The 24,858-nt window shown below is 35.8% G+C and overlaps 1 protein-coding gene across 5 annotated transcripts in view; it reads right to left on the bottom strand.

The window, feature by feature from the left end:
- Positions 1–21,369, bottom strand: part of DMC1 (DNA meiotic recombinase 1) — a 33,017-nt gene extending 11,648 nt beyond the window's left edge. For 2 of the 5 annotated variants that reach the window (XM_032492261.1, XM_032492260.1), the window contains exons 1-12: positions 21,239–21,369; positions 19,769–19,852; positions 19,134–19,178; positions 18,076–18,222; positions 16,057–16,139; positions 9,444–9,496; positions 8,406–8,447; positions 7,219–7,291; positions 4,270–4,361; positions 3,795–3,868; positions 3,548–3,662; positions 3,121–3,181 (exon numbers count right to left, since the gene is read on the bottom strand). In XM_032492261.1, coding sequence (XP_032348152.1) covers positions 3,121–3,181; positions 3,548–3,662; positions 3,795–3,868; positions 4,270–4,361; positions 7,219–7,291; positions 8,406–8,447; positions 9,444–9,496; positions 16,057–16,139; positions 18,076–18,222; positions 19,134–19,178; positions 19,769–19,819 — 836 coding nt within the window. In that variant the 5' untranslated portion in view covers positions 19,820–19,852; positions 21,239–21,369. Of the gene's footprint in view, positions 1–440; positions 809–3,120; positions 3,182–3,547; positions 3,663–3,794; positions 3,869–4,269; positions 4,362–7,218; positions 7,292–8,405; positions 8,448–9,443; positions 9,497–16,056; positions 16,140–18,075; positions 18,223–19,133; positions 19,179–19,768; positions 19,853–21,238 lie in introns of those variants that run through there. The other 3 variants (XM_032492263.1, XM_032492262.1, XM_032492264.1) reach the window with 3 other exon arrangements.
- Positions 21,370–24,858: the final 3,489 nt, after the last annotated feature.

Below are 24,858 nucleotides of genomic sequence, written 5' to 3' on the forward strand. Positions count from 1 at the left end.
TGATGTGCCATCAAGTATAGTGCATGGGAAATAAGCCTCAATCATTGTTGGTGAACTTGAAGACTCATACCAATTATAGTGATACTGCTCTGACAGGTGCCAGGAGAGCTGCAGCTTGAAGTTCCTTAACACTGAGAAACAAAGATATTTTCTTTATGGGAAATATTCTAACAGCATTTGACATCCTTTAGTGTAAAACTATTCTTTTCTAAAAAAATTTACTTATGGCAATTTATGTGTTTTATAGCACATGCATTTAATTTATATTGTTATAATATACTTTAGAATATACTAATTATAGTGAAACTTTTTTCCTTATGACTTGCATAGGTGGAAGACATGCTGTTTCAAAGCAGATTCACTCAGCAAAAGCACTAGCCTTTGTTACCTTCTTTGGCTCTTAGTTTACTTCATTGTAACTCTCCTTCCTTCTCTGACTTCTTTAATTATTTCCTTTCTGTTACCTATTTTTCTCTTATTGGATTAAATTCAAAATGGTTTTACTCTTTTTGAAACTTTCAACAAATAGAAGGAAAAGAACCCCTATCTGACCTAATTTCCACAGACTTCCTTTGCCTTCTAACTCTGGATAGACAGTTTTGGCCTCTTCAACGTTCCCTCCCAACACCTGAAGAAAGAACATTGCTCTTTAACTTGTACTGTTTTATTTGAGTGCAACCCACTTCCTCCCTCTGAACCAATGAGTCATTTTCTCTTTTTAAAGCAAGCCTTAAAAATCTTCCATTTCTCTTCAGTTTAAAATTATTCTCTTTGTAAAGTACTTCATGTCCTGTGTATGAAAGATACCCTATAAAACAGAGAAGACTGCCTTAACCATTCAAGGACTACAGACAATGCATGACCTATCAAGACTTTAAAATTTTGAGTTAAATGGACATCATTTATTTTCTTCCTAATGGAGGCAAGGCATATACTCTCTTTTGTTCACTAGTGAATGCCCAGAATCTTAATACATAGTAGATTTTCAATAAATATATATTGAATGAATAAATGATTGAATTCCTCCTCCTCAATCTTTTTAAAATGCTTAATACCATTCGTGTACTTAATACTTTTCACATTGGAATCTCCTGTAATTAAGTAGAAAATATTCATAAAAGGGTATTGAAAAGTGAGAAGTATGTCAAACTGCAGAAGATAAAGCAATACTTTTAGGGTTAGTTTAGAAAATGCCTAAAGAGAGATACACATTCATTTCAGTACAATTTACAGAATTTATGAAATCATATCAAATATCTTTTAATATATATGTCAATGACTAATTTATCTGCTGCTAAATGATGTAGTGACTCAGTTTTAAAGAAATAGAACTTTGAATTGCAACAGTCAGAGTAATAACTGATTTAAGCAAGAATCTTCAATGGATGCTAAAACCAGTAGGTGAAAACTTATTGCAGAACACGATATTTACACAAGTCTGAAGGTAACACTCCACAAATTACTTATTAATTACAAAGGGGAAAAGGTCTTTTACAACAGAGAAATCTTGTGAATGCCATTTTAATCACATGATTAAACTTAACATCACTAAAAATGGGACACACTGCCATAGTGGGCCTCTTGATACGATATATGGAAAAGGCCATAATATCACTTACATAGTTTTCTTGTCAAAAGTGTTTAACATTTTAAATAATGAGAAAAAAATCAACACCAAAATGAGAGACATTCTGAAAAACGTTGGTCTATGCTCTTCCAAAATGTCAGTGTCACAAAAGTCTAACAAAGGTTGAGGAGCTGTTCTGATTAAAGGAATCTAAAGAGATACGACAACTACACAGATTGCATGGTCCTCAATTGATCCTGAATCAAAAATAAAACAAAAAACCCAACAACCATAATGGATATTATTGGAACTGGAGACAACTGAATATAACTGTATATTAGACAAGTAGTATGCCAATGTTAAATTTCCTGCTATGCTAATTATATTGTGGTTATATAGGAGAATGGTCTTGTCTTAGAAGAGATATGCTGAAGTATTAAGAGGTGAGGTGTCATAATGTCTGCAAATAGTTCTCAATGGTTCAGGGAAAAAAAACTCTCAAAAGGTTCACAAAAAATATGTATGTATATATATTTGAGCATGTGTGTGTATGTTTGTATATAGAGAGTTTTACACATGCACACACACACAGAGAAAAACGTGGCAAAATGTTAACAATTGATGAAAATAGGCAAATGATATTTGTGTATTCATTGTGCTAGTCATGCAACTTTTCTCTGGTTAAAAATTGTTCTAAATAGGCAGGAGGGTATAGCTCAAGTGGTAGAGTGCATGCTTATCATGCATGAGGTCCTGGATTCAATCCCCAGTACTTCCTCTAAGAATAGATAAATAAATAAACCTAATTACCTCACCCCCACCAAAAAAAAAGATTAAAAAATTATTCTAAATAAAAAATTATTTTAAAAGATCTTTAAAAAAGCGACACATAGATTCAGGGTTATTTTGATTGCTTATTCAGATACAAAAATGTTCAAAATTTTTGACGGTGGCAACTAATCTTTCTTCAAATTTTCCATTTCAGTGTTCTACTTTAGCTCTCCTTGTCTTTCTACTCACTGCCATCTTTCAAGCAGAGCCATCAATATGTATGTTACGTGCACAACTACTTCAACAAATTATGAATATGCCTAGTGTGGACTGAAATTCTGTTTCTTCAAATAGGAGACTTCTCTCATAGGACCTCTTATAAATATATGTCATGTATATCCTGTAGAGAGCCTGCTTTTTTGTGTTTAGGCTAACAGCTTATCAGTACAATAGAAACCATTCATGTATCTGGAATATAAGTTTTTATTTCCCTAGGATCTTTTTCTTACTGTCCTCCAATATCCTGTCAGTCCTAGACAGAAAGAAACCCAAAGTATCTCTGAAAATGGTTAAACTCTTGCTTTATAAAGTAGAGAAAAATAGGTTCTGGATAACAAATAAGTGATATTTGCAATTATGAACATGCACTGCACAGTAAAGTGATTTGTGATATCCTTGTGCCCAAATCAAGACTGATCATTTTAGAATTATTTCCTATTCTATACTCTAACCCTTTTGATATTAAACTTTGTGAAATACAAAAGCAAAATGTTGCGGCTTACGTCATAGTTGCTCCTGGATCGGCAGTCATTTGATTGGTCACAAACACAGCCACATTATATTCTGCATCGAGAAATAAAATTAAGAAACTAAGAGAATGACAATGTAAATATAAAAAGTTCAGTACTTAGATTTCAGAGTTTATAAATATTGTGCCATGAAATTATTTGATAAACAAGATTATATTCCTGTTTTTTCATTGATAACATAGATTAAATTATTTTAAGTTATTATTGTTATTATTATTTAGGTACCTTATTGTATTAGAATCAGTATTTTTGGTTTAAAAAGAGTTGTATTCCCATAAAGGTAATTTTATTTTTTAAAAATATATTGCCTCCTGCCATTATTCTGAGTGTCTCTGCAAAGCCTACTCGGCAAACAGTCACAGAAACTTTTCTGATAGCACCATTTATTTTAAAAATCTACCTTCTGAGATTTTTTGGAGTCGTGACAACATCTGGGCCAATTTTTGCTGCCGTTCAGCCAACTCCCCACGACCACTGAAATCCACTCGGAAAAGTGCCATTATTGAATCAATGATCTGTGCAGGATTAACGTAAAAATAAATACGCATTTGGAAATGGAAAGAAAAAGTTAATTTGAATTGGAATCAACAGAAGAAAGATAACATGCTGAATAGCTCTAGGAGTGAACAATATTTAAAAGCCTGTACCAATAGCTTGAAGATGCCAGCTTCTTCATGGAACTTTGCTGCTACATAATCAAGTAGCTCCATCTGATGTTCACCTGGTGGGAAATGCAGTGAGAAAATGTTATAAAACCTAGAAGAATCAGAGGCTAAGATCATGTAAGTTCCTGGGAGTCAGGCGAAAGAAAGTCCTTGAAGAATTTTCTAAATAATTTATGACTATTAAATATGATTTCATATTCCACCTTAGCATATATACCAAATGCTACCTTATCACAAAAGAATGTTACTCTCCATTTCAAAGACAAAGAATAAGAAATAATTTGAGGGCATTTCTATCTAATGACTTGCCAGATGATAAAGTTTGTGTACTGACTAAATAAATTTGGAGAAAAGTAAAAGAGAAAAAGAATAGTGTCAAAATGTTGTATCACTCAAATAATAATCAGTGCTGCCAACCTTAACACAGCCCAATCATCCAATTGCATAGGGCTCTTACTAGTATATGCACGTGCATAAAGTACATTGTCTAAGACTGCATCATGGTCTACATTGAAGCGATCAGCAATGTCCCGAAGGCGATCTGGACGGCTGGGGTAGGTCAAGATTAAGGATCCAATAAATCAGTTCCAAAAGGTTTAGACAACAACTACAAAAAAAAATACTGTGGGTAAGTATTTTAAAGAGAGGCAAAACAATGTACCTGCAAAGGTATTCTGGAGGATGCTAATAATCACTTAAAATCTATATCAGATTTTATTTTTCATAAGTGCCTCAATTAATGAATACCTTAGGTAGTGATAACAGTGATAGAAATGAGACAGCAGTAAATTTAAATACTAAGTTATCTGATCTAAACAATAACCTTGGAAGCTAGTTGTTATAGCCTATATAACTTTTACAAATGAGGACACTGACAAATGGGGATTAGGCAAATGACTCAGGATTATGCAGCAAATCAGTTACAAGAGAGAAACTAGAAACTAAGATTTGTGAATCTCTTTTGTTCTCAGTTCTATAAAAGTAGATCTATTCTAGGAAGATAATATCACTGAATTATAATTCAAGTCACTTCAAAGTGAATTAATTCACTCTCTTCATATTCCTCACTTGTTCGATATGAAATAGTTTAATATACCACTATATACAATGTGTTACCAACAAATGATAAATTTGACTGCATGAACAAAAGGGTCAAAAAAGTAACTTCAAGGATCCAGAATTCCTTGGTTTATTTTAAGGTTTAAAATCCACCATCTTCTATATGAGTTTTGTTAGCATTCTGGAATTAGTAAATTCATAAGGAGGCAAATTCAGTGTACCTGCAAAGGTATTCTGGAAGATGCTAATAATCACTTACTCCATCTAAACTATAAAGGAGTAATAAACATTTTTTTAGGTCTTTGATGATCTCAGCAATATGTCTACAGTATTCTCTAAAGTGCAGTGAGACAAAATCAAGTGCATGTCTGCAGTCTCAGTGCACACTGTTTACAGTGTTTGTAAATACTGATCGTACAATAAGTAACTGTAAAGCAGGGACCATTTATTATAATCTTATTTATGACACTTGCTACTAGTTCAATAAATGTTGAATTGAATTGTCTTTAGGTTTCCCCAGCCATTTATATCCTAAAGCACTATATATGTTTTCTTCAGAGCTTCAATGACAGTCACTAAAAATCTTCCATTGCTGCTGGGTATACCCAGTAGATTTTTTTTGTGAACAAGTCAAAGAAGACAAGGAATTGGAAGAGGCAATAAAAATGTTTTTCGTTACATCAGTTTTTACAAAACTGGGTTACTATGCGACCAGGAGTGTAAAAGTTGGGCTTATGCCAAAGGGAGGTTCAAATCAATCTACAAATATTTATCAACTGATTACCATATGGAATTGATTACCATATTAACCAATCACCAGTGCAAGGCACTGTGGAGGATATAAAGAGTCATAAGACAATCTATGCCATAGGTAAGCGTAAAAGATAATTATGTAGACAAAATATAAACATATAAAAATAAAAATACTAAGAAAGCAGTACACATGTAAGAGACACGGAAAGAAGGGGAACATTCCACTGGGGCCCTTGCACGTCCTTGCTCCTCCCAGCCGTTCCTCCCTACTCCCTCTTGCATATGATCTGGCTCCTAACTGTTTCTTTCTACCATTCTTGATAAAATCCAAATTGCCCAAACAGTGGCAGCTATTCTGCAGAAACAATTCCTCCTTCTCCAAGAACCATCCTTAATCAATTGTTTCTGAAAGTAGCTGAACTCCAACTGAGCTCCCCTTGTTACAGCCCTATTGTTAAAGAATGTCCTCAGAACCTGGTATCTCCTCAAACTACCATATTTCTTCTTCTGTTCATTGGTTAAATACACACTGCTTCTATTCCTTACTGTCTATTTGCAACACATTTCCATCATCTTCCTTTACTGTAAATGGTCTCTTGGACTGCTAATTGCAAACCTCAGTGATCCTTCTCAGTTTGCAGCTTCTCTCTCTCTCTCTCTGTGGAACATTGCTGACTACCCTTTTCTTCTTGAAACTTCCCTTATGCTTGGCATCCACAACCAGATTTCCTCCTACTTTGTCTATCTCTATGCGTTCCTCTTTTTAGTCCCTCTTCCTAGACATAGGTACACCCCAAAGTTATGTTCTCACTTCTCTTCTAAGTTCTCTTGCCCTCTTGGCTATTCCATCCGTAACTTTGGCCTTACCCCTTTCTCAAGCTGAGTCTAACGTTTCCAACTGCCATGTGGATGTCCTCCTGTACCTCATATTCAACATCTTAAAATGAAACATCACCTTTTCTCTGCAACATGATCTTCCCAACTCTGTCATCATTATTCTCCAACTATCTAGACAAAGAAACCTAAGAGTGATTTCTCAAACCTCTTTCCTTTGTCTACCAAATACAGTCATCAAGTTTCATTGCCTGCCTAGAATATTGCAAAAGTATACAGTTTACACCCATCATCCAGCTTCAAGGGTCCTTCATGTCTAAACTTTCCATCCTTGCATTCTGGAATAATTACACTTCAATTAAACTGCAATTCTTTTTGTTACTCAAACTTTCCTTCTGAGTTTTTGTTCAATTCATACCTTTCCCTTTATTTGAGACCATGACTTTGAGTAAATCAATAAATATTCTAACCATTAAGTAAAATCTTTCGAGAATTAAGAGGATTAAAAACAAGTAAGATATAATTTCCTCTCAAGTATTTCTTTTGTCAATTTTACACCAAACCCAATTGGAGAAGTGAAATTTTTTTAAACAAAAAGTGATCTGAGACTTGACTAGCAACTGTTTCCCCTTGGCTTTTCTCATTATTGCTGGTTTACAGGATTATTACAAAAATGATGTATTTCAAACAAATTCTCTTTTATAGTAACAGTACTATACCACAGTATTATGTTAGCAACTTGTTTAAATAAAAGGGATACAAAGTATTTTCTGTATCAATGAAGATAATCTTTCCTCCTGAGTAGCCACCTGCTCCTGGAAGTTGAGCTGTCACTAGGAAGCAATTAAAAGATAATTAACATTAATAGAAGTGAATAACTTTGTACAAAAGAGTATATAAGTTAACATGGGATTTACGCTGTTTGCAACTTTGGCCAATCTAACAAAGAATAATGATTCCTTTAGTTTCTAAACAGTGTGATATATTTTATATTATGAGCCAGTTATAAAATTATAAGTATTCTGTTGGCATAGTAGTAATTCAACAAAGAATGTCAATATCTTTCACAATAGGAGATAGTCATAAATTTAGCTCTCCTAAAGAACAGAAGTAGAATTTAAATATTACTAACTTTCTTCCTATAAGAAATAATCACAAATATAACTTTTGCTATACAACTCATTTAAGTAAACTTTCAATTAATGCATGTCAAAGTTTTTAATGTATTTTGTTTATAGGTAGTAGTAGTTAATACTAAGGACTTATTTTATATTAGGTACATGCATTGTTTCATTTATTTTTCAAAACAACCCTAAATTTGGCACTATCATTCCTATTTTACTGGTAGGGAAAATCTGAAAAGGTGAAGCTACTTGCCCAAGGTCACACAGCTATAAATGGTAGATCCAAGGCTGGAGCTGATATTTTGATTCCAGAATCCGCTTATTAACCACTTTTCCATGCTCCTTCTATTTAGGTCAAAGAAATGCAGTGTAATATCTTTGGGCAAAAGGAGGTTATTTTTGCTTATTTTGTTTTAGAAACATTTATTTTAAGTCTTTTTTAGGTCTAACCTTATACTATGGAAAGTAAGAGGTTCTAGGTGATGATAGATTCTGCGATATTCTTATAAATAGGATATAGAATAGACGGAACAGGAAAAATCGAGACCATGAATGAATGCCTCCTTCCACTAACACATTCATATACCCATTTACCTCCTTATTTCATTCAGGTGTTTGGAGTACAGCACATACATCACCTAAAGCATCACATATTCAAAGACACAGCTCTGGTTACATAAACATAACCTCTCTGAATTTTAGTTTCCTTGCAAGTTTGTTCAGATTACATGAGATTATGTAAAGTACCAGGCACAAAGTGGATTAGTAAGTGATAGCTATGATTATTATTATTACTGTCATAATTGTTGTTACATATCCTTACCACAGAGGGTATGAGAGAGTTGGGTTTTTCCAGTTCGAAATTCTGTGAAACACAGAAAAAAATATACAGTTAATTTTTAGATATTTTCATAAAGAATAAATATGACTTCACAGTATGGTTTTTTTTTCCAACTGTCAAATCTCACACATAAAGTACCTCTGTGTTATGAATGGATTCTACATACATGAACACCAGTAGTAAGAACACTTTTTAAAAGTTTTTTCTTCAGAACTGTCCTGTAGATAAAAATTAATTTAAACCAAAATTTCCCTGGGAATAGTCACATAAATGAAAATTTAAGGCTCCACTATAGGAAGGAGAGCCTGGGGTTCTCCCATTGACCTGAGATCCTCAAGCGGGACTCCAGGGGTTCCTCAGGTATCCCCTAGCTACCAACAAAAGCAAATTCTCTCCAGAGGAAAACTTCCCCACTCACCAGTTTAGGCCCATTAAACTCCAACAGATTAAAATCAAGAAACAAGCTCACAAATACCAATAAAAACACAAGAGGTAAGCCATTAAGACTGAGAATCAACAGAAATAAACACAGATTTATTTCTCCAAGTCAACAGAAACATCAATACTAAAAACAAAACAAAAAATAGTTTTAGTTCTCTGAGGACTACAAATACTGGAATTGTCAGGAATAGTATGTAATATAGTTATGCATGAACTTTTATTTTTAATAGGGGATATAATCAGGGAAAAGAAAATCTATTCTCTATGTCCCTGAAATGTGCATTTCATAGAAATAAGATTAGTCTCATTATACAACCACCTTTTGAAGGTATGAGAGAAAAAATTTCTGTTCTCTTCTATAGAAATCAGAGACACAAGGATGAAAAATGTCAATAAGACTCATCTGTTAATCTTGGAATATATTTCAATTGCAGCCCAGAATGATCCTGTATTATGATAATTGACACTTGATCATAAGTTCCAAAATAGATACAATTTACTATTAGTTGTTTATTTAATGATATATGGGTATATATATACATATTTTCTCACATAACAAAATATTAAGGTTATGCCTACCTCCAAAAGCTTCTGTGATTGCCATGCTTTCAATTCCACCTCCTAGCAATTTACTAGAAATAGAAAGTAAGCTTTAGTGACAGGAACAGAACTAGATATCAAGAAAGGAGAAAGTGTCAATATCATTAGTATCACTTCTGTCTACCTACCTATAAATCTCTATCTATCCAACATAAACAGGAATTCTTGGCTGAACAAATGGCCTCCCAACTGTTTAGATCACAGGCTATACTGTGTATAGGCAGGTGGATCAACAAAACAATTTATAAGCCATGCTATTCTTATTCCTGTTTACCAACAGGAAATGGGCTATGCAGGCCTTAGATCCCATTATTCTTTAGAACTGAATTAGAGTTCAAATAAATGGTTTCAGTTATTAATTGGGATTTTCATACTGTGCTGGGACTAAGTTTCTAAAAGTCAACTGAATATCCATTTTTTTTAAATGTGTTGAGAATCATGAAAAACAAATATTAGGAGAATCCAGCGATTGTCATCATGATTGGCTTATCTCACACAAACCAAATTCTATGAGGAACACATCAAGAATAGAAAATATTCAAAGATGTGATGGGTAATGATAGCAGTTAGAAGAATAACTGTCAGATTTTGACAGCATAAACTTAATTGGTAACTCAGTGATTTAGTGCACTTAATACATATTCTTGATTTGAAAAGACCTAAAGTTAAGTTTTTCATTCATTTATTAAATGCAACAAATATTAATTATGGTAATTGTGCTAGAATTTGGTAGGAGCACTTTAAAAATCTTTGTAGTTTATATTAGCATGACTTTTAGGACATGATCACAGATCAGACAATGTTTTAAGAGATATGCATAATCTAATACATTTATATTTACATAGTTTAAGAGAGAAATTTAAATGTAAATTGAAGCAACGTTGGAAGTTATGCACAAATTTAGTGAGGGCTAGGACTTTGATGAGGAAAAGAAAAACTTAGATACTGACCTGCATAAACTGAACCTAAAGGACATAGTGGAGAGATCACCTCATGTGGAGTCCATGTACTTAGAGATTCGTAAGCTTACCAACTATTAAAGAGAGCTTTCCTTGTCCCTCCTCATCTTGAGAAAAATCACCCTGAGAGGCTATAGCTCTGGAAAATCTCAGACAAAACATCTGGTTGACATGCTGAAAAGGTGATCCCAAAATTTAACTGAAAGGGTACCCCTAGTTATTTGGGATAACATAGTTGTTCCCTTTGTGAAACTCAGGAAAATTTAGAATTAGGCATAGAAGTAGTGTTTTTAAATCTAAGAAGACTTAAAAATAGAGAAATCAAACCCACAGATGACTATTTTCATATTAAATTTGGGAATGATCTGTGCATATTTGGTATTTAAAGAACTTTCAAAGTTTAAGAGAATTTGACATTTTTACAATAACAGATTAGCCTCTGATTGATACAGACCTGCAGTTTCTAAGTTGATAACTAAGTTTATACACAGTATTTGAACATTTAAGAGTGCCTAAGACTAACTATTCTTATAAGTTTAATTTATTAGATTTATAAGACATTTAGGTAATTGGGAAGATTTTAATAATTATATAAGTAAAGCTCTTAGAGGAAATATAGTAAGTTTATAAATATAATTTAAAATGTTTAAGGGAATTTAGTTAACCATATTAGAAAAGCTCCCTTAAAATTTGTCAAATTTATAAATGGACTTGCAGCTTAAGAAAAATATAACATTTAAATAAATCAAATATTAATTTTTAAAAACCTGAGTAATCTTTTATGTACCCAAAACCCAACATCAGGGACACCAGAAAATTCACTATGATAGTAATAATTTCTCTAAGTTCAATAGATCTTAAACATGATGTGGTGGAGTAACTGGAGAATATCAAGTTGTCATTTGAATCAAGTTGTTTCGATCAACCTGATTTTGATCAATTTGCCTTGGAGTAGAATTTCCCAAAGACTCTTCCTTAGCTGTTACTTGAAAAAAAGTTCTGTGATTTTAAAAATTTAGGCAATAGTAGGTTAGAGAGGTGTTTTATTTCACTGCAGGAAATCAGACCCATTAATAGATTAGTGTGCCTATTAAATGTATGAATCTCCAAGAGAAATATATAGTATAGCACACTTCCCCAACTTATTTTATTCACTATTTGTTTATTCATTCAATTAGTCATTCAATAAATATTTACTGAGCACTTAGTTTATGCTAGAGATTGCTCCATGCACTTAGAGTAAAACAGTGAACAAAAGAGACAGAAATCCACTACTTGTGGAGCTTACATTCTATGACAGAACAGACAATAAACATAAGTAAGTAAAATATGTGGTATGTCAGATGTTATTAAATGGTATGGATACAAATTAGATCCGGAAAGGGGACGAGATGTGCAGAGGATGTAAGTGGGGATTTTTCAAATAAAGTGATCAGAGAAGGCCTTACTGAGAAGTAGACATTTTAGCAAAGACATGAAAAATTTGACAGCAAGCCATGTACATAATGAGAAAAGAGTGTTCTGGCAGAGGGAATGCTAAGTTCAAAGGCCCTGAGGCAGGAGTGTATCTGGCATGTCCTAAGAATAGCAAAGAAGTTACTGTGGTTGGTACATAGTAAACCAGAAGAAGAATAAAAGAATAAAATGAGCGTGGATGTGAGATTGGAGAGGACTATGGCTTTTGCTCTGAGTGAGATGCAGAGTCATTAGGGTTTTTTGGGCAGAGGAGTGTTATGATCTGACCTATGTTTTAAAAGGATTATTTTGGCTCCTATGTGAAGAATAAATGGTAGGGACATTGTCTGAAGGAGAGAGGTTAGTTAGAAGTTATTATAATAACCCAGAAGGGATATTAATGGGTGGTTTAGACCAGTAAGGTAACAGTGGAGAAGGTAGAGAAAAATAATTGAATTCACATTTCCTCTCTTTCTCTGTATGTGTGTGTGTATACACACACACACACACATATATATTTGTATATAGAATAAGAAATAGAAAAAAATATAAACTCTTATTATGGAAAATTTCAAACATAAACAAACGTAGACAAAAACAGTATAATAATAAACCATTATGTACCTACCACTCAGCTTCAACAATTATCAACTACGGTCAGCTCTTTTCATATAACCTTCAACCACTTCCCTCCCTTTTCATATTACTTTAAGCAGTACTAGGCAACATTTACTTCATCCTAAATATTTCAATAGGTATCTCTACAAAATAAAGACTTTTATTTTTAATATATGCACATTACCATTATCACATCTTAAAAATTAGTAATTTCTTTTTAAAAAATTTGACTTTTTATTGATTTTTTAACATTTTTTATTAATTTATAATAATTTTACAATGTTGTGCCAAATTCCAGTGCAGAGCACAATTTTTCAATTAAACATGAACATATGTATATTCATTGTCACATTTTTTCCTCTGTGAGCTACCATTAAGATCTTGTATATATTTCCCTGTGCTATACAGTATAATCTTGTTTATCTATTCTACATTTTGAAATCCCAGTCTATCCCTTCCCACCCCCCACCCCCTTGGCAACCACAAGTTTGTATTCTATGTCTATAAGTCTGTTTCTGTTTTGTATTTTTGTTTTGTTTGTTTGTTTGTTTTAGTTTTTTTTAGATTCCACATATGTGCAATCTCATGTGTATTTTTCTCTCTTTCTGGCTTACTTCACGTAGAATGACATTCTCCAGGAGCATCCATGTTGCTGCAAATGGCGTTGTTGGTTTTTATGGCTGAATAGTATTTCATTGTATAAATATACCACATCTTCTTTATCCGGTCATCTGTTGAAGGACATCTGGGCTGTTTCCATGTCTTGGGTATTGTAAATACTGCTGCTATGAACATTGGGGTGCAGGTGTCATTTTGGAGTAGGGTTCCTTTTGGATATATGCCGAGGAGCAGGATTCCTGGGTAGTATGGTAGGTCTATTCCTAGTCTTTTGAGGAATCTCCATACTGTTTTCCACAGTGGCTGCACCAAACTACATTCCCACCAGCAATGTAGGAGGGTTCCCTTTTCTCCACAGCCTCTCCAGCATTTGTCATTTGTGGATTTTTGAATGATGGCCATTCTGACTGGTGTGAGGTGATAACTCATTGTAGTTTTGATTTGCATTTCTCTGATAATTAGTGATATTGAGCATTTTTTCATGTGCCTATTGATAAAAATTAGTAATTCCTTAACATCAACTATCTAGTAAGCATTCAATTTTCTGTCTCATGTGTCTTATTTTTTGTAGTGTGTTTGAATCAGGATCCAAATAAGATCCCCATATTAGGATTAAGTGATAAATCTTTTAAATCTCTTTTAATCTCTAGGTCTTCTCCCTGATTCCATCTCTTTATCCCTTGAAATTTATTTGTTGAAGAAACTGGGTGGTTTATTCTGACTAAACATATTTGAAGGTAGAGTAGACAGGATTTCTTAATGGATTCGAGTTAGGGTGTGAGAGTGGGGAAAAAGGCGCCAAGGATGACACTAAGGTTTCAGATCTGAGGATCAGGAAAAAGATCTGAGATGAGAAATTAGGAGGAGCAGATCTGGACCAAAGACCAGAAGTTTGGTTTTACAGACATATGGATCAATGGGTCAGAATAGAGAGCCCAGAAATAAACCCACACACCTGCGGTCAATTAATCTTCAACAGAGGCAAGAATATACAATGGAGAAAAGACAGTTTCTTTGACAAGTGGGTTTGGGAAAGCTGGACATTCACATGTAAATCAATGAAATTGGAAGACTCCCTCACACCATACACAAAAATAAACTCAAAATGGCTTAAAGACTTAAACATAAGACAAGACACCATAAGCCTCCTAGAAGAAAACATAGGCAAAACATTCTCTGATATAAATCATAGCAATATTCTCAATAGGGCAGTCTACTGAGGCAACAGAAATAAAAGCAAAAATAAACAAATGGGATCTAATTAAACTTATATGCTTCTGCATAGCAAAGGAAACCATAAATACAACGAAAAGACAACCTATGGAATGGGAGAAAATACTTGCAAATGATGCGACTGACAAGGGCTTAATTTCCAGAGTATACAAACAGCTCATACAACTCAATAACAAAAAACAATCCAATCCAAAAATGGGCAGAAGACCTAAACAAGCATTTCTTCAGTGAAGACATACAAATGGTCAACAAGCACATGAAAAAATGCTCAGTATCGCTAGTTATCAGAGAAATGCATATCAAAACTACAATAAGGTATCATCTCACACCAGTCAGAATGTCCATCATTAAAAAGTCCACAAACAATAAATGCTGGAGAGGATGTGGAAAAAAGGGAACTCTCCTACACTGTTGGTAGGAATATAGTTTGGTGCAGCTATTATGGAAAACAATATGGAGATTCCTTAAAAAATTGAAAATAGACTTACCATATGACCCAGCAATCCCACTCCTAGGCATATATCTGAAGGAAACTCTAATTTAAAAGATACATGCACTCCAATGTTCATAGCAGCACTATTTGCAATAGCCAAGACATCGAAGCAACTTAAATGTCAATTAACAGATGAGTGGATAAAGGTGTGGTGTATGTGTGTGTGTGTGTGTATATATATATATATATATATATATATATATGCAATGGAATATTACTCAGCCATAGAAAATAATAAAATAATGCCATTTGCAGCAACATGGATGGAACTGGAGATTGTCATTCTAAGTGAAGTAAGCCAGAAAGAGAAAGAAAAGTACCATATGATATCACTTATATGTGGAATCTGAAAAAAAATGACACAAATGAACTTATTTACAAAATAGAAAAAGACTCACAGACATAGAAAACAAACTTACGATTACCAAGAGGGAAGTGGGTAAAAAGGGATAAATTGGGAGTTCAAGATTTGCAGATACTAACTACTACATATAAAAAGATAAACAACAAGGTCCTACTGTATAGCACAAGGAACTATATTCAGTACCTTGTAATAGCCTGTAATGAAAAAGAATATGAAAAGGAATATACTGTACATACATGTATAACTAAAACATTATGCTGTAGCTAAAAGAAGTAAAGTTTTAACTGTATGATATGGGCCATTATATATTGTTTAATGAAAATATCATAAATCTAGGGGGGAAGGTATAGCTCAAGTTGTAGAGCACATACTTAGCATGCATAAGGCCCTGGGTTCAATCCCCGGTACCTCCTCCAAAAAATAAATAAATAAGTAAAACTCATTACTTCCCCTCCCAAAAAAAGATGAATAAAAAAAGGCTTTTAAAAATATCATGAATTTTACTACATGATCTCATTTTGGGAATATAAAATGTACATATTTCTATATCCATGTATTTATATAGCTATGCATATAAATGACTGAAGATACGCAAATCAAAAAAAAAGGAATCTAGTACTGCCTAGCACTGCTTATATTTTGGGTCTGAATTTCTTGTAAGAAATTTAATTCCACTTTTACAAGCAGTCTGGAATTTATTTGCTTTGGTTGACTTTTGAGGAAAAAAAAAACTTCTTCAAAAGAAGCAGCCATTTCTACTATTTACGGTCAAAATAACAACCAGATAGAGGAAAAGAAATATAGTATTCCAAAGACTGTGCTTAGTGGTTATAAGAAATATGAGATACACACTCAAATTCCTGGCTCCCAGTGGTGATATGGAAAACCATCTTCCTCTTCTCACTATACTCAAATGCAGTCAAGAATCCTGGTTCCTACAGAAAGACAAAAGGAAAGGTTCAAAAAGGGTATAAAATGATGATTTTAATTTCAAATGCTGCCAAAAACTATATGCTTGATTATCAGGGTCATCATTTGATATAAGCCACAGTTAATCTGTGTTTGAAGGCTGCACAAGATCATGGTTAAGAACATACGGTCTGGAGCCACCCTACCAGCGTTCAAAATATGTCTCTAATACTTAGTTGCTGTGTGATGTTGGGTAAACTACTTAATCTTGCTGTACTTCAGCTTCGTCTTTGGGTCAAATGAGGATAATAATAGTGTCTCTCTCACAGGGTAGCTGTAAAGATTAAATGAGATATATTTGTGGCATAAAGCAGAATGGTACATTACTAAGTGATTCAGTTGATTTCATTCAAGAGCATCATTTTCCCTCAGCTCTAGAGGTTGCAAGGAGCACAGAAATTCTAGTTTTCATTATTCATGAGATGATATTTTCACATTAGATATACTACATATTTGATGAATTAATGAGCTACAGTTGATGCAGTGTTATAACTAGTGAAAATAGGCCCTGATGTCATCTAATGTATTTCCCTCTTTGTTGTTTTAAAGTATGAGACTGGTTCTCAAACTTTAGATAATCTGAGGAGGGAAAAGCCCATGCCCAATTCTACTTCAATGAGCCTGGGCCTCTGTGTTCTTTATTAACCCCTCCAGGTGATTCTAATATATACCACCGTACTATGAAATCAACGTCCTGTCTCTCTCTCACTTTCTCTCTCTGTCTCTCTTTCTCTATCCCTATGTCTCAATCTCTTTCTTTACAAACAGCTCTAGTTAAGAAAGAATAAGACTCTTATTCTCTTACTCTTATGCAGGAGTGGGTGCATGAGGAGAGAAGTTCTTTTCTTTGGTATTACTTTCCAAAGAAAAGAAGACTAATGCCTAGGAGCTATGAAGTTAGCAGTTTCCCAAACCCTGGGTACTGCGCGAGGGCTTCCTTAGACACTCTGGTAGTTTTGGATTTGACTTGTGGGTATACCACCTGTAGAAGGTAGAGCAACTGAGCTGGGTGTTCAGAGCAGTTCAGTTGGGTCCTCTCCAAGTTCAGGACCACACTGCAATGTGCATCACTCTCATGCTTTGACTGCCTCTGGGGAAGGAAACCAGATGGCTGTCAGTGAAGAGAGCATCTGGGACTCAATGGGAGTGAGACCACCACATACACATGTAGAACTGGGGAGGCCTGCTCTTCTATAAAAAGGGAGACTTGGTGACTACTTTCTGCACATTCATTTCCAGAGCTGGTATCTCTAGTGGCCCCCAAAAGCTCTACTCAAAAGCTTGGGTCAAAGGCACGTATTTTTGCTTGGAGCCTGTCAGCTGCATAGGCCTCTCATAGTCTGTGGGCTCAGCTACAAGCTATGGGTTTCACTTAGCTTTAAGGTCAGGTGCTTCAGTGAACACTCTTCTTCACATCTATCTTAACTGCTCACATGTAGACCCAAACACTGCTGGTCTTTTTCTAATGCAATGCTCTCCTTTCAAATGCCTATACCAGGAGAGAGCAACTTCTTTGGTGCCAAGCGCGTCATAACAGCCATAGATATAATGTTTGAGGAGGCAAGACAAAATAAGAAGGAGGAAGTTAAAAAATATTAAAAGGAGAAGGAAAGGCAGAGAAACAGAAAGGGAAAAAATAATATAAATGGAGACAGAAAGAAAAGTTTTGATAAAAATAATCATCTTCATAGTGTTCCAGGTCTCTTAACCCCGGTCTCATTCTTTTAGAAATTAACTTCTTTGAAACTGAAGTGATAAAGCGTTAACATGGGGCATATAATACATTGTAATCTACAGAAACTCAGAGTTCTCACAATAGTTTCTAGTGTACATAATGAGAAAGGCTACAGAGATTCACAGGGCCCTTCTAAGCTAAAAAAAAAAAGAATGGATTTTGCTTACAATAAGTTTGTTAGCTGCCTCTTTAATCTTGTCCACTTTTGCTTCTGAGAGCCCTTTGACATTGCATAGGGCTCTTCTTGTTGTCATCTGTATCCCTTTGATGGTACAGATGCCTACTGACTTCAGTTTCTTAATGTCAGCTACATTCTGTAAGTAAAAGAATGAGTGCAGCAGATTGAGAAAATGCCAGCCTGAAAGGCTCCCATACTATGTCATGTGCTTTTGTGTCCATCTACTTCCATCATGATGCCAATTTTATACAAGCAGCCAGGTGGAACCCACCCACCATGTAGCCAAATGTTCTGGAAATATCTGAGTAGAACATACCCAGCATGCTGCCAAATGTTCTGGCTGTGCCCTGATTTCCCAAGAATGTTAGTGAGACCATGGCAATGTAACAAGAAATTCAAAAGAAAAGTCTGCTGGTAGAAAAGCTAACAAATTTATCACACATTCACCCCCTCAAGTTCAGCTTCTTCCTTCTATAGAACTTCATTACCAATATGTTCTCTTAAATTTTTTAAAGATTTTTTTTCTTTATCCTTGGAAAATGCAAATAACTACATCACCAAAGGACTAGGATTTTCTCTTGCTCCAATTTTCTAAATCCAACTGAAAGAGATTAAATGTAAAGGTTTCAAAAGGTAACATCAGAGAAGTTTTACTATCAGATGATTGTTATTGAAATTCATCTAGTTTGTTAAAGTGTAGATTTCTGTCAACATCATTTACTCTAATCACATGACACAAGATGGATTTTCTATTGATGAAAACAGTAGGTAGCTCTGAATGCCTCCAGCTGGACCAATGGTTTTCAACTGGGGGCAATTCTGCCCCCAGGGGACACTTGACAATATCTGGAGAAAATTTTGGTTGTCACAACTAGAGAGGTGTTACTGGCATATAGTGAGTGGTTAGGAGCCAGGGATGTTGCTAAACACCCTACAATGCACAGGACAGCCCCCGACAAAGAATTGCCCAGTCCCAAATGCCATTAGAGTCAAGGCTGAAAAACTCTGAATTGGACAATTTCACACAGCATTGGAAAAAATACTTACAATCCCATGTTTTTGTAACAGGTCAATGTCTTGAAACAAAGATTCCTAAAGGAGATGGAACAAAAAAAAAATGGAGTGTTGATTCTTCATATCCAACTGTTTCACATATTTTAACGAGTTAATTCAGTATTATGAGTCACTCCAAAATGCCTCAAATTCCACTTCTCTAGACAGACTGAGGTAGGATCAATAATTCTTTTTCAAACACATTTTTCCATACTTAGAAGTGCCAACATTGAAAGGGCTGGCCTTACTTTTGTCATGGCCTCTCCAAATTTTTAAGACCTTATCCCAAAAGAGTGGACCAACATTTAATCTATTTTAAAATATGAATTCTCAATATACTTCCCCACCAGACCTTGAAATCCTTTCTCTGCTATTCAGTGCCAGGATGCATAGATACCAGTATGGCCATTCCAGTTGTTAAATTATTAAAATACTTTTATGCCAGCTGCTAAGTAGCTAATCTTAGCACCCTTTGCCAAACAAGTTGTTACATATTTGTAATATTGCCTCTGTCCAGAGCTATGTTTTATTTCTAATCTCAGTTTCTAAACATAGTAGTTAACAAAGAAGGAACTTCATTTTTGTAGAATGACTGAATGTCTGCCTATCTTTCAACATTCTAGTCATACTTCTTCATCTTGGAATCCTGGTTCTTCCATTACAACTTGATCCTCCTTCATATTGAAAGGTGAGCAGCAGAAAAATAATCACTTCTGGAAAATAAGAAATATTAAAAAGTAGTCATAGATCATACAATACAAAATCCTTTGCTTATAGGCCTTCTTGATTTCATTTCAGTTACCAAGGACCAGAAGGACAACTAGAAAAACATTTAGTTTGGAATGACTGGGCTGGCCTACTTTCTTTCTGGGAGGCATGTGGCATTCTTTTGTCAGTGTGGGTATGTGGCAGTGGGGGGACTTAGTTTCTTTTCTTTCCCTCAAAACTTGGCCACTTTGTATCATTTTTTGATTTCCTATAGCACAATTAATCATGACTGATATCTTTTTTGCTGTCTTGAAATGTTATTTAAAAGTAGAATATTAAAATTTAGAATATTAGAATTCTATACTGTTATTTAAACTTTCATGTTTATGTTAACAGCACTCCAAGAATCTAAATCAGTCTTCCTGTTCTTCACTAGCACCTAGAACGTAACATATCTTCAATGAATAGATACTATTTTTCTCATGTATGAGGAATATTTCCCTGCTTGTAAATTATGAATGGGCTTTCTTGTAAGATATATATTTTTGTTTCATAAAACATTAGATGTATTTTATTTTATATTACTTACTAGTTTCATGATTTTTTTTTTAAGATTTAAAATTATGGTGGCTACCCAATATTATAATATGATAAAATATTAGGGCCAATCAGCAGAATCTTTAACACTGTAGTAATTGTTCTAAGATCTCAGGAATCTCCATGGCATAACGGTGTCCACCGGAAAAATGTAGTCCAAGTAATCAGTTTCCTTGGTCTATTCCATCTCCTCACTGAATACCAAAGTCAGGGGTTGGGGCCCAGCAGAAGGGGAACAAAGTACTAAAGTAGAGATATGGTCGCTATCACCTAGTACCGCTGAACAGCCGAGTATTCGAGGCAAACAAGGAGACCGTGTAAATGGAATCTTCTGGAAGATGGTCCCTCGGTCTGATAGCTAATCATATATTTGATTACCCCAAATTGCACATTGACTGTCCTTTCTTTTCTCCTAGATAAAGGAAAAGATTGTTCTCCATCTTTTTCAAGTAGCAATTAACAGTGAACAGTTGGATCTAAAGTAGGGCTCCCAGGCACCGTGGCCTAAGGCGACCCGCAACAGGAGGCCTGGTCTCACAGCCACCGGTTGTTTTCCTTACACCTGACTCCCTCATAAGGAGGCCGAGAAGGCTTCTTCGAGACTTAAGTCTGACTTGGTTTAAAAATAAGGATACTGGAACTCCCTAGAGATCACTGAGATGCCTTCTGGGGGCGGGGGAGGGGCGGGGGCAGGACGCACAAACGACCATCAGGCATTACCAAGGAAAGGAACCCTCGACCTTCCCCTCAGATTTTCACCTGCCTTTCCTTTTTGCCACAAACCCCACTCGTACCCACAATCTATCCAAGGTTTTCCAAGTGAATCCCTTCCGCCTCCCGACCGGCTCTTCCAGTCTTCAGGGATTCTGACTCGGAACCAGAACACGGAGACCGCCGGCCCGCGCGTCGCTGACGGAGAGGTTTGGCGCCAAAAGACTTTCCGGAGCTCGTGGGGTGTGGGTGGGGCAAGGACTAAGTGGGCGGGCTCACCGTGGGCGGTGCGGCGGGCGGGGGCGGGGCAGAGAACGAGGGGCGGGGCGGCGGGAGGGCCAAAGGGAGGAGACGCTCCCAGGAGCAGCGAAAGGAGCCTCTGAGGGTGGTGTGCGGGTTGAAGGATTGCGCTGAGGTGGAGGGAGTGTGCTGAGGAGAGGGAGTCTGATGGAGACTGGGGCGTCTCTAGAGCGGAGAGAGATGCTGAGGTCAGGGAGAGGACTCTGAGGTAGGGGCACCGAGGCGACGCATTGAAATTAGGGGGTACTGAGGTGGGCGCTGAGGGGAAGATAGGCTGGTGAGAGATAGAAGGCCCTTAGGTGGAATGTGTTCTGAGATGAGGAGAGTCCGCTGGAAAGGGGTCAGGAGGTGGAAGAGCCTAAGGCGGGGGAGGGGTGCTGAGTAGAGGTGAGTGACGTGGTGACAGGTGACAAACAGAATGCTTATCTTAATCAGGATCCTCCGGTTAGGAGGTCGAATATGGGGATCTTTCCCCCTGCTCAAAGGTTTTCTTATAACTCCTAGTTTTTTATATCTGGCTTCACATTCTGTACCTAATACCTCAGTCATTGTACCTAATTTCTCTCCCTTCTCTTGACTCTCTTAACCATTTGCCACTCTCTAGTCTATGAGTGAGGCACCCAAGGCCCATTCAGGATGGAGAGTAATTTTTCTTCGTCTTAACTTGAAAATTTAAATAGACAACAGAAGCCAAACATATTTTGGTCCAGCTTTTAAATAGAAATTTTAGGCCACCCTTCATGCCAGCAGAGCCATCTCTGGCAGCATCATCCTCTTCCCCTTAAATGGAGACTGACTGTTGAGAAGAGTCATGAAACATTTGAAAGAGCATCTGTTGAGGTGGAGGCTGTGATGTATCTTGGATGAATATCTGTGCAAATTGTTCTTTGGGTTCAAGACCTAGTACAGGGTGACCCTTTTTCTTTAGCGTTTAAATCATTTTTTGCTGGAATAAATAGCAAAAATTCCCACAATAGCAGTTGGCATTTTGTAGGACATTCCTGTCCACCCCCCTCCCCCCGTGGATTGTTTAAAGAGCCAACAAATAACTGCCATAGCGCTTCAAAATCTGTTATTTTCCGGAAACATAGCCTATGTTAAATGGAAATCAATGCCCATTTTTGAGATGAATAGGATAATGATGATAGGCTTTCACTTTGAGGCCTCACCTAAAATAATTATAGTAACTTCTGAGCAACTTGTTAGATGGAGACATCAACTGTACAGAAGAGCTGCAAAGAGCACAGCAACATGATTTAGGGAAATATAACATATGTAGTTTGGTGTAGTGACAGCTGGGAGAGAGAAATGTTCATAATATTTGAAGGTTGTGTGCAGTACACTTAAAGAAAGAAACTGAAATGAGCTTGGTAATGACAAATTCATGAAGTGAGGATAAAAATATTGTTTGGATATCATATTGATGGTTATATACAACTTTAAAATTAAAAAAAACCCCTAAAACCCTAGGGTAGTTAAAAAGTACACTTGAAGGTCTTTCCACTCAAATCAGGACAAAAAAGACTAATCTTTAATATCTTACACAATTCTGAATATGATAAAGGTGGTTTTTCAAATCAGTGGGGAAATGAGTTCAGTGAATGGTGTTGGAACAAACTTAGGTAGTCATCTGGAAGAAGAATAAAATTGGAACCATACTTCACACCTTATACCAAAATAAATTCCAGATGGATGAAGAAATTAAATCTGAACAATAATAAAAGTGCTAGAAGAAAACATGAGACAATTTTTTTATTATCTCAGAATAAGAAAAATCTTTTTAAGTGTTATGCAAAATTCAGAAGCCATAAAAGACTTGTAAGAATGACTGTATTAGAGAAAAATCTTGCATGGCAAAATGCTACTTTCCTATCCAAGATATAAAGCATGGCAAGCCAGAGCTTTTGTGTCAGTTAGTAACCAATTAGTAATTGTGCCAATCAGCTGTCCCAATTTCTCAAAGCCTTCAGTGAGTCCACAAGTTCTTTACAAAATTTTTTAAATTTGTGTGATTTTAATGACACTATTAAAAAAAAAAAAAAAAAGCAGTGGGATTACAGGCAACCTGAATTTTAAACCACTACACTTTACTGCCCCTCTGTGGACAACCACCTTATAATCAAATAGAAGCATATGCTTCTACTGTGCATAGCTGAGTTTCCTCAAACTGGTGCTAGTGGTTGTATATTCTTGGTTTCAAGAGCTCAAATTTGAGAAATGCTTTAGTAGAGAAGTAAGGAATGAAGGATCATCAGAAAGAGAGAATTTCACTGGGTACATCTCCCCTTAAACACATTTAATTCACTCAAGAAAATGTTATTAAATCCCTATTATTTGTCAGACACTGTGCTAGGTGTTGGGTGCCAGGGATTCAACAACAAACAAGATACAAACCCTAGTGGGGGCTATAGATAAATATATAGGCAATTACAGTAGCATGTATACATACACGTACATACATATCAGTCATTTGAGTCTTTCTTATTTACTTAGATTTACTTTGAAAAAAAATTCCAACTTTGGCACATAGCTGCCCAGAGAGGCATGGCCATGACTGTTTAGTTAACCAACATTCATTAAACACTGCTTGTTCCCAGCTCTCTGCTGGATATGGAGATAAAGATAGGTCTATGCTCTTAAGAAGACAGATACAAAAATAGATAATTACACATAGGATGAGATAAGAGGGATTATACATGCAATTGGTAGCCAAGTAGACCTCTCCCTGGAGAATCCTCACAGAGGTGGTGACCCTTAATTTGGGGCTGGAAGGATAAGTGAGGATTTGCCAGCTGGACAGGGTGGGAAAGGCAGAGGGAACACAGAGGCTTATTTAGGGAGCTGCAAGTGGTTCGGCTGGAGTGAAAGGTCCTAGGGAGAAAGGAACTCTTAGAAGCCAAAGATAACATTTGATGATAGCTAACACAGCACTTAACTGCTTTCCACAGATTAATGCATCCACTCCACACAAAGATACCATAAGGTAGGAAATATTATTATCTCTATTTACAGATGATGGAACTGAGGTATCACAAGGTTAAGTAACTTGCCCAATGTTCACAGTCTGGATTCAGTATCCAGGCTCCCAGCCAATATGCTAAACCAGTATGTGGCAGACTTTGTATGTTTATAAGTGGTTTTATTTTCCATTTTAGAAGCATGGTATAAGCACACATAGGAGTGTGGCCAGACTTGTAGTACAGTTCAGCCATTTACGAGCTGTGTGGTTTTGGGGAAAAATTATTTAAACATCTTTATGCCTCAGTTTTCTCATCTGAAAATGAAGAATAATATTAGTACCAAGTTGTAGTGAGAATTAAATAGGTTAATACACTTCAAGTATTTGGGCTGCTGTGTGGAAAATGGATTGGAGGGGGCAGGCAGGAGCGCAAGGAGAATACCT

Source organism: Camelus ferus, chromosome 12, assembly GCF_009834535.1.
Source record: "Camelus ferus isolate YT-003-E chromosome 12, BCGSAC_Cfer_1.0, whole genome shotgun sequence".
Taxonomy (NCBI): Eukaryota; Metazoa; Chordata; class Mammalia; order Artiodactyla; family Camelidae; genus Camelus; species Camelus ferus.